Genomic DNA, 10,603 nt, shown 5'->3' on the forward strand with positions numbered 1-10,603 from the left:
CAATTTTAGAAGTTGAACAAACTTATTCATATATCAGCCCTGAACGGACATCAAGTTGACTTCGATTATATACGGCAGCGACAGTTATTGTAGCGCAGCAGAATCGTTGCATTCATAATTAATGAACAGGATAGCCTAGCATTTATGGAGCCTCTGGCTTTTTTAATTAGACATGGCACAAACAATGAAAGGGGCATTCCATAAGTAAGAGAGTGAGCAGTGAACAGAATGTCAGAGGTGGTTGTATTGCATCATGGTGAGGAAAATCGCATGTCTGTGAGGCTATTTTTCAACAACAAAGGAGAATGGGGGAGCTTAATAGAACTGGATGCAGAAATGAATCATGGATCTGGTGGTGAACCTGTACGAGCGGGAAATGTGGCATTTGAGGGATGAGAGAGACATCGATCACCCAGATCGTAGGTCCCTAAGGGGCGAAGTATAGAAGTTTCCCAGAAGTGGGGCACAATAAAAGGGAAGCACAAGGGCTGCAAGTAGGCAAGCTTCTTTGCGAAATGAGCCGATTAAATCACCACGTCCTCTAAGTTTTTTGGTCTTTATTGGGAACAAACCTATGACCGAAGAGGACTCAATTATCAGTGACTTGAACCTGGTGGTGGAGTTTACCCGGCAGATATTTCCACCTGAAGTACAATAATCCCTTATCGGACGGGGCGATTATGAAGTTTTCAGAGAAGGTGTCCATGGGGCGATCAGAGGACTCTATAGCTCATGTGAGATTGGCATGCGCCTTTGTTCCGCACAAAGAGAAATTGAGCAGAAGGATGGACGCATTCAGAACTTGAAGCGCCGTGTAGAAAAGGTCGAGGCTGAGGTGCGAAAAGCTAGGGCTGCTGACACACAACCGGCGGGTGCGACTAATTCGACTGTGATTGACAAAGTGAACCAACGCCTGATAGATCATGCCATAGCCGATCATGACACAGCAAGTGTGTTCTCAAAAGAAGCAATACGATCACGGACTTATGAAGAGGGTTTTTTTGACAAATGAAAAATCGACATTGAGAAGACTAAGGAAAAGTTAGCCGATGATGTTTGTCGATGAAAAAATTATGGCTTTAAGCACGGATGGATCAGGCCCTTCAAGCTACTGGTATTGATTCGACGTTACCGCTATACAGTGACTACAAGGTTCCGTTCGAGGCCTATGATGCCGAAAAGACGGATGATAAAGAAAAGGCGGCCGAAGTGGAGAAGGCCTGATAGTAGGAAATCTATTTGTAAGATTTAGTTTATTGGAACTTCTGTAAGCAATATCTCCGTTTGTAATAAATATTTTTGTATTCTGTAATCAATATTTATTGTTTGAAATGAATATCCATTTGAACGATGAAATGTTCATTGTACTGTTAATTGATGAAATGTTCATTGTATTGTTAATAATGAATATATTGTCGGCAGTTCTTACCACCAAGTTCAAACACGTTGCATAAAATTACCAACCCAAGAATGCAGGGTTGTTTGCAATGATCAATCATGATCAAGCACGAAAAGTGCTCCGAATTCGAAGGCATTGTCAGCTAATTGTGTCGAGTACGAAAGGCGCTCTGAATACGGAGACTTAGTAATGGCCAATTATGCTCAAGCACAAAGGGCGCTCTGAATTCGGAGGCTTTTTCGGCCAATCGTGTCGAGCATGAAGGGTGCTCCAAGTTTGGACTTTTTGTAAAGGCCAATCGTGAACAAGCATGAAAGGCGCTCTGAATTCGGGGCTCTTTCGGCCAATCGCACCGAACATGAAGGGCACTCGGAATATGGAGACTTAACAATGGCCAATTGTGCTTAAGCATAATGGGCACTCTGAATTCGGAGGCTTTTTCGACCAATTGTGCCAGGTACTAAGGGCACTCTGAATTCGGAGGCTTTTTCGACCAATCACGTTGAACATGAAGGGCGTTCCGAATACAGAGACTTAGCAATAGCCAATTGTTTTCAAGCACAAAGGGTGCTCCGAATTCGGTGGCTTTTTTTTCCTACCACACCGTGCATGAAGGGCGCTCTGAATTCGGAGGCTTTTTCGGCCAATCGCGTCGAACGAAGGGCGCTCCGAATACAGAGACTTAATAATGGCCAATTGTGCTTAAGCACAAATGGCGCTCTGAATTCGGAGGTTTTTTCAACCAATTGTGCCGAACAAGAAAGGCGCTTAAGATCCAGTCATATGAAAGCGATGAGGAATCATTGGTTAACTGTATAGATGCACAAACGATTACATAGCAAAAAACACGCAATTACAGAAGAAAAACAAAACAACGACAACCTCAGTGTCATTCAATGATAAAATTTGCGCAAGTGGGTCATATTCCATGGTCGAGGAAGTTTTTTGCCAGTCATGTCCAAGAGCCGATATGCTCCTGCCCCGTCAATCGAGTCAATTTGATAAGGGCCGTTCCAATTGGCGCCCAGTTTTTCGTCTGCTGGATTTTTTGTGACAGGGAGCACTTTCTTGAGAACCATCTCCTTAGGCACGTAACAGTGCAATTGCACGTGATGGTTATACGATTTGGTGAGCTGTTGCTGGTACCGTGCCATGTGCACAAGAGCTTGATCTCGGTGTTCTTTAATCAAATTTAGGTCTAAGGCCAATATCATATCATTTCGTCCTATGTCAAAAGCTTTCGACCTTAGAGTGGGCATGCCGATTTCAAGAGGAATGATAGCTTCTGTCTCAAAGCACAAGGCCAATGGTGTTTCTTCGGTGGACCGCCATGGAGTAGTGCGATGGGCCCACAATACACTAGGCAGTTCTTAGACCCACTTGCCCTTGGCCTTTTCCAACAGTTTCTTGATTCCATTCAGGACCACTTTATTAGACGCCTCAGCTTGATCGTTGCTTTGCGGATAAGCCGGTGAAGAAAAGTAAGGCTGAATACCATATGTATCGCACAATTCCCGATAGACGCCACAGTCGAATTGGGTGCTGTTGTCAGATATAAGTGCTCGAGGTATACCGAATCAGGTTATCATGTTCTTCCATACAAAGCATTTGACATCTACGTCCTGGATATGTGCCAATGGTTCTACCTCAACCCATTTTGTGAAGTAATCCGTTACAACAATCAAGAACCGTTTACTTCCTGGAGCCCTTGGTAGTGGTCTGACGATGTCCAAGCCCCACTGAGCAAAAGGCCAAGGACTAGTAACAAAATTCAATTTTTCAGCAGGCAAATGAGTCAAGGGAGAAAACTTATGACATTGTTCACACTTCTTTACATAATTCTTAGCATCAGTTCGTATGGTCGGCCAATAATGTCCTTGGGTTACGGGTCGATGGGCCAATGAGCGCCTTCCAGAATGGGCACCACAACTGCCTTCATGTATTTCGGCCAAGAAATCCTCCATTTTGTTTGGATGAACACATTCCAAATACAGTCTTGAGAGAAACATTTTGTAGAGCTTTCCATGGGGATCCAAATAGTACTGCAAGACTTATTTCCGCAGCTTATGGGCTTCCCTTTTATCTGTTGGCAACTGTTCTGCAGATAAAAATGTGGTGATAAGATCCATCCAACTCGGCCCTAGGTCAATGACATTGGCACAAATAGAATCGATGAGACTAATACTCCGCTCTAGGATGAATCCCATCTCAATGGTTCGTTTAACTTCCGAATTGATGGAAGAAGCCAAACAAGCAAGGGCATCCGCATGGGTATTTTGATCACGGGTAATCTGATTTAGCTCGTGGTGGTCAAACTTTATGAGCAAAGAATTTGTCGTCTTCATATAGGCTGCCATTCGGTCATTTTTAGCCGCATACTCCCCCTTCAATTAATTGATGACCAACTTTGAGTCACAGAAGACCTGTAATTGCTTAGCGCCGAGGTGAAGTGCATTATGTAGGTCGATTAGCAAAGCTTCATATTTGGTCTCATTGTTTGACGCATCGAAACCTAGTTTGACTGCTTGCTTGATTATTGTGCCTTCGGGGGTCATGATCACTACTCCTGTCCCACTACCACGCTGGTTAGATGATTTATCGCAGTACATCTGCCAAATATCCTCGACATACATTCTCCACTCCTGCTGGGGTTGGAGGGTTGGCTGTCCTGGTTCGAAGTTTGCATGACATCCCATAAACTCGGCAACGAAGTCGGCCAAAACTTGCCCTTTAATAACCTTTCTGGGTGAAAATTGGATGTCATATTGGCCGAGTTCTAATGCCCATTTTGAGACACGCCCTGATGATTCTGCACTACGAAGTACTGTTCGGAGGGGGTAGTCTGTTAATACCTTTATCGTATGGGCTTGGAAATAGTGCATTAATTTCATGCGGTCACTATAAGGGCTAGGATAAGCTTTTCCAACGGTAGGTATTGTGTCTCGGCATCCACCATCGCCTTGCTAACATAGAAGATGGGTCTTTGTTTTCCGAGTTCTTTCTTTAGCAACACGACGCTGACCTCCCAATCCGATACCGCAAGATACAAGATGAGTGGATCACTTGGCAATGGAGTTGCTAAGTGTCACGACCCAAACCCGGCCCTATGGGTTTAGTACCGTAACCGGCCAGTAATCCGAGATTACCGAAGGCCTGCAGAACAGTAATACAGTAAAACAGAGTACAGGGCCTGGCGGAAGCCAATACAGTAAATAAATAGTGTCCATTGAGCTGTGACAGTCTGTATGCAAAAAGGCTTTTCATACATTATACAAAAACAGTACAGAACAGTATACACAATATTCACATCCATTCAACTAGGGACTCAACCCTACAGAACAGTACAGAAAACATTCCGTCTGTACAAAACAGTACGGTCTATACAAAACAGTAAAACAGTACAGAAGGGGAAAAACAGACAAAACACCCCCAAGCCATAGCATGGCAACTCGGAACCTCACAGTGAGGCACAAAGGCTGGCTTGACAAAACTGGAGTAACCCTGACGCCTCTAGCTGCGGTCTGGTGCCTGAACACCTACATATATATATGAGCAGTGAGCTAAAGCCCAGTGAATAACACAATATGTAAAGAGGTTAAGAATGAATGTCCTTACAGTATGAAAACAGTTCATTTCAATCAGTCATTCAGTTGTTCAGTACAGTAAACAGTCATATGTGGTACATCCATTAGCATAACAGTAACAGTAGGTCTTAAAAGACCGAACAGTAATGATGGCCATCAGTCAGTAAACAGTAGTGGTTCCACAAGGAAACCGACAGAGATCTCTGTGACAGTAACAGTAACAGTAAACCGTAGATACTAAGGATGCCACAGTACAGTTCAGAAATAAAGGACATACATTCATTCAGTAAATAATACCAGTTCAGTAAACAGTTCAGTTCAGTATTCAGAAGATAATCAGTTGAACATATCTTTACACAATTGTTACTCACAGAGTTCTGGGCTACAGTATGCTAGAGCGTGTCTCCCCAGTTGCCAACCCTACACAGTTCACAGGTTGAACACACACTAAGCTACACAGTTGGGAAATCTTATAACTTAATCCCTAATTTGCCTTGGTGTGTTCTACAATGATATCCTCATCAAGGTGCCTTAAACTAGGCCTAAGAATGCCTAGGATGGGATGAGGATGCAAAAATACGCTTAGAAAACATTTCGCAAAGTTTGCTGAAAATAGGAGCCTCGCTCGAGCGAGCCTTTCTACGCTCGAGCGTAAGTCCAAAATCAAAGGCTTCGCTCGAGCGAGGAATCCTTCGCTCGAGCGGTCTGCAAAACAGTAAAAGTACTGGATGCTGAAATTTTACGCGCGATGGTCGCTCGATGGTCGCTCGAGCGGAGCCCTGGACAAAGGTGCTCGCTCGAGCGGGGAATCCTTCGCTCGAGCGAGGAAGCCAAATCTGGAATTTCCAGATTTGCCTCCCAAGCTCAAACCAAGCATTCAACCACTCCAAACTCGACCTCTTGGGCCCAAATTCTGGAAAACACCACTAAATTCAATGTATAACAAGATTCAAAGCTCAATTCATGAATTCAAGCCCCAAAGGTGAGTCAATTAAAACCATATTCAAACCCATTTTCAAGAATATGAAGAACATGCAAACATGCAAGGATTTAAACCAAATCAAAGCTTCAAAGCTTGTTCAAATGAGCTCATTCTTTTCAAAACAAGATGAAAACATGGTCTACTCTTGCAACATGGACATGCATGTAACCATTTACCATGAATTCAACTCAAAACTCATTAATTCAACCATGCATGCAAGAAATGAGCTTCAATTCACCATTAATGACCCAAAACATGACTTAGTTCTACAATGAAGCATGAACCATGCAAGAACTAGTTCAATAGCATCAATAAGAAGATAAGATCCTTACCTAGAGCTTGAATTAGAAGACTAGGAGCTCAAATATGCAATCTATACTTCAATTCCTTCAATTCTCCAAGCAAAATCAACAAGAACACTTCCCTCCCTCCCTAACTCTCTCTATGGTCGGCAATAAGGAGGGGAAATGGCTGAGGAAATGTTTTGATTCAATGTGTGCAAGGCTCTAGCATCACTAGGTAGTGTGCCACTAAGGGTGGCAATATGGTAAATAAACCGAACTCTTTAATTGGCTTATTTTAATCTAATTTAATCATACCTAATCAGTTTTCAGATAAATATACCATAAAATCACATTAATTATGGGGGTCACGGAACATTAATCGGTTTCTAATTCGGCCGCCGATAAGGCCTTCAAATAGCAGTTTAAACATATAAACATGAACAGATAATCAGACAATCAAACAGATAGAATGCAATTAACTAACATATACTCGGTCAATTCAGTTTCCAATTTCAGTCAGTCAGTTCAGTACTTTAATCAGTTCAATTATCAGTCAGTTATCAGTCATCATCAGTTCCGTTTAGCAGTAATCGGTGATTATCGGTAATCAATCAGTCCTTAATCAGTAAACAGTATGAGGGTTGTTACAGTCTCCCCTCCTTATAAAGAGTTTAGTCCTCTAAACTCGAGTTACCTTCATTCTGGAAGAAAACAGGATTCAGTGGAAACAGTTCAGGATATCGTTTAGCCATGTCATCTTCCCTTTCCCAAGTGGCATACACGCCACCATGGTTCTGCCAGTCAACTTTCACTAACGGGATCTCTTTGTTCCTCAGTTTCTTGATCCGTCGGTTTACAATCTGTATAGGCCGTTCCTCGTAAGTGTAGTCATCACTCAACACTACGTGGGTAGGCTCTATTACATGGAAAGGATCCCGGAGATAATCTCTTAACATAGAAATGTGGAAGACGTTATGCATGTGCTCCATTTCAGGAGGAAGCGCAACTTGATACGCCACCGGATTGATTTTCTCAATAATCTCATAAGGTCCGACGTATCTCAGTGCTAACTTGCCTTTGACTCCAAAACGAGTCTGGCCTTTCATTGGTGTCACTTTCACAAAAACGTGATCACCCACTTCATACTCTCTGTCCCGTCTTCTGACATCTGCATAACTCTTCTGTCTACTCTGTGCAGTTTTCAATCTTTGCTGTATCAGTTTCACTTTTTCAGTTGTTTCATATACAATCTCGGGCCCAAGCAAAGGCCCATCTCCAACTTCTGCCCAGCAAATTGGAGATCTACATTTTCTGCCATACAATGCCTCAAAAGGCGCCATACCTATACTCGAATGGTAGCTGTTGTTGTAGGCGAATTCAGCTAAGGGCAAATGGCTTTCCCAGTCTCCCTGAAAATCAAGGACACACATTCTCAGTAGATCCTCCAGAGTTTGGATGGTCCTTTCTGTTTGGCCATCTGTCTGAGGATGATAGGCACTACTCAGTCTCAGTTCAGTACCCAGTGCAGTTTGTAGGCTTTGCCAAAACCTCGATGTAAACTTCGAATCCCTGTCAGAAACAATAGACACAGGCACTCCATGCAGTCTTACAATTTCATCAATATAGATAACAGCCAATTTGTCCGCATTATAGATTGTCTTGACAGGTAAGAAGTGAGCAGATTTGGTTAGTCTATCAACAATAACCCAAATTGAGTCCATACCTTTTCTGGAGCGAGGTAATCCAACGATAAAATCCATCGTGATATGCTCCCATTTCCACTCTGGTATGGGTAAGGGTTGCAATAATCCGGCAGGTCGTTGATGTTCAGCTTTGACCTGTTGGCAATGAAGACATTTGGATACAAAATCAGCAATTTCTTTCTTCATTCCCGGCCACCAGAAATTCTGTTTCAGATCTTGGTACATTTTCGTATTCCCCGGATGGATAGACAATCTTGAGTTGTGGCCCTCTTGCAGAACTCTTCTTTTCAGTTCAGTATCATTTGGTACACACAGTCTTTCATGAAATTTCAGTACATTGTTCTCGAATTTGAATCCCGGTCTCGGTTTAGATTCTCTTTCTTCGATGATCTTCTTCAAGAAGTCATCCAGTTGCTGTTTCTCTTTAATCTCTTCAATCAGCGCCGGTTGAGCAGAAATAGCAGCTAAGGTTCCACCTTGTTCTCTCAAAACAATTTCGACTTCAGATTTTTCAAGGTCACAAAGCAACTCTTTCTGTCCTGTAAGCAAACAGGCTAAGTTTCCAATCGATTTCCGGCTCAATGCATCGGCAACGGTATTGGCTTTTCCCGGGTGGTACAAGATCTGTAGGTCGTAATCCTTTATCAGTTCTAGCCATCTCCGCTGTCTCATATTCAGTTCTTGCTGTGTGAAGAAATACTTCAAGCTCTTGTGGTCGGTATATACTTCACATGTTACCCCGTACAGGTAGTGACGCCAAATTTTCAGTGCAAATACTACTGCAGCAAGTTCCAGATCATGGGTCGGGTAATTCTTTTCATGTGGTCTCAGTTGTCGGGAAGCATAAGCTATAACCTTCCCATTCTGCATTAAAACACATCCCAAACCCTTATGAGAAGCATCACTAAATACAGTATAACCATCCGTACCTGAGGGTAAAGTCAAAACTGGTGCAGTCACAAGTCGAGTTTTCAACTCCTGGAAAGCAGATTCTCTTTGGTCGGTCCAGTCAAATGATGTCCCCTTTTGAGTTAACTGAGTCAATGGTAGGGCAATTTTGGAGAAATCTTTGACAAATCTTCTGTAATATCCAGCCAATCCCAAAAAACTTCGGACTTCAGTCACATTTGTTGGTCTAGGCCAGTTCACCACAGCTTCAATTTTCTGCGGATCAACAGAAATTCCATCTTTGCTAACAACATGCCCCAAAAACATAACATGGTCAAGCCAAAATTCACATTTAGACAGCTTAGCATACAGTTTCTGTTCTCTTAAGGTTTGTAGGGCAAGTCTCAGATGATGTTCATGCTGTTCTATGCTTTTGGAGTAAATCAATATGTCATCGATAAATACAACAATAAAGTCATCAAGGTACGGTTTAAAAATTCTGTTCATGAGGTCCATAAAAGCAGCTGGTGCGTTCGTGACTCCAAAAGGCATAACTAAAAATTCATAATGTCCATACCTCGTTCTAAAAGCAGTTTTATCAATGTCTTCCGGCTTAACCTTCAGTTGATGATATCCGGATCTAAGATCAATCTTGGAAAATACTTTAGCACCCTGTAACTGATCAAACAGGTCATCAATACGCGGTAACGGGTATTTATTCTTTACAGTTACCTTGTTCAATTCACGGTAGTCAATGCACAGTCTCAGTGAGCCGTCTTTCTTCTTTACAAACAAAACCGGTGCACCCCATGGTGAGGTACTGGGTCTAATAAACTTCTTGTCTAACAGTTCTTGCAATTGCGCCTTCAATTCTTTCAGTTCAGTTGGAGCCATTCGGTAGGGAGCTTTAGAAACTGGCTGTGTTCCGGGAATCACGTCAACGGTAAATTCAATCTCCCTGTCAGTCAAATCTCCTGGAAGATTATCTGGAAAAACATCTGGAAATTCTCTGACTATAGGAATACAATTCACGTCAGTTTTAATACTATCATCAGTAGACACAGTCAGTACAGAACACAAATATCCCTTACAGCCCTTTCTAATCAATTTTACAGCTTTCACAGATGAAATCAGATACGGGGGAGGTACTACTCCACTCCCATTAAACACAAATTCAGGCAAACCAGGTGGACGGAAAACAACTTGCTTGGTCACACAGTCAATAGTGGCATGATATTTTTGTAACCAATCCATCCCCAATATTACGTCAAAATGATCAATGTTCAATGGCAGTAAATCAATAAACAGATGCATATCCCCAACAATAATTTCACATGCGGGGTACATATAAGCACATGTCATGGATCCCCCTACGGGTGATGATACGGCTAGCAGATAGTTCATGGGTTCTAAGGGTCTATCCAATTTCCGTGAAAAAGCATATGATACATAAGAATGCGTAGACCCCGAATCAATCAGTACATATGCATTTTGAGTACAGATAGAGAGAATACCTGACACAACGGTCTCGGTATTCTGCACATCTCCCGGTACTAGTGCGAACACTCGGCCTTGCCTCATAGGCTCTTTCCCGGTAGCTTTAGGGTTAGGCTTTGATGGAGCATTTGATGCTGCTGCGCTTGGTGCAGCTTTACCACTGGCTTGTGGAGCAGAGGGACAGTCTTTAACCATGTGGCCCACCTTGCCACACCTGTAACAGGCTCCAGATATTCTGTAACAGACCCCCTTGTGCTTCTTGCCAC

The 10,603-nt window shown here is 42.7% G+C and overlaps 1 protein-coding gene across 1 annotated transcript; it reads right to left on the minus strand.

The window, feature by feature from the left end:
* Positions 1–3,450: 3,450 nt before the first annotated feature.
* Positions 3,451–3,756, minus strand: LOC145795885 (uncharacterized). Its single transcript, XM_082880813.1, has one exon. It carries the CDS (start codon positions 3,754–3,756, stop codon positions 3,451–3,453), a length of 306 nt encoding a protein of 101 aa, XP_082736939.1.
* Positions 3,757–10,603: the final 6,847 nt, after the last annotated feature.

This window comes from Camellia sinensis, chromosome 7 (assembly GCF_055761805.1).
Source record: "Camellia sinensis isolate YWXY chromosome 7, ASM5576180v1, whole genome shotgun sequence".
Lineage (NCBI taxonomy): Eukaryota > Viridiplantae > Streptophyta > Magnoliopsida > Ericales > Theaceae > Camellia > Camellia sinensis.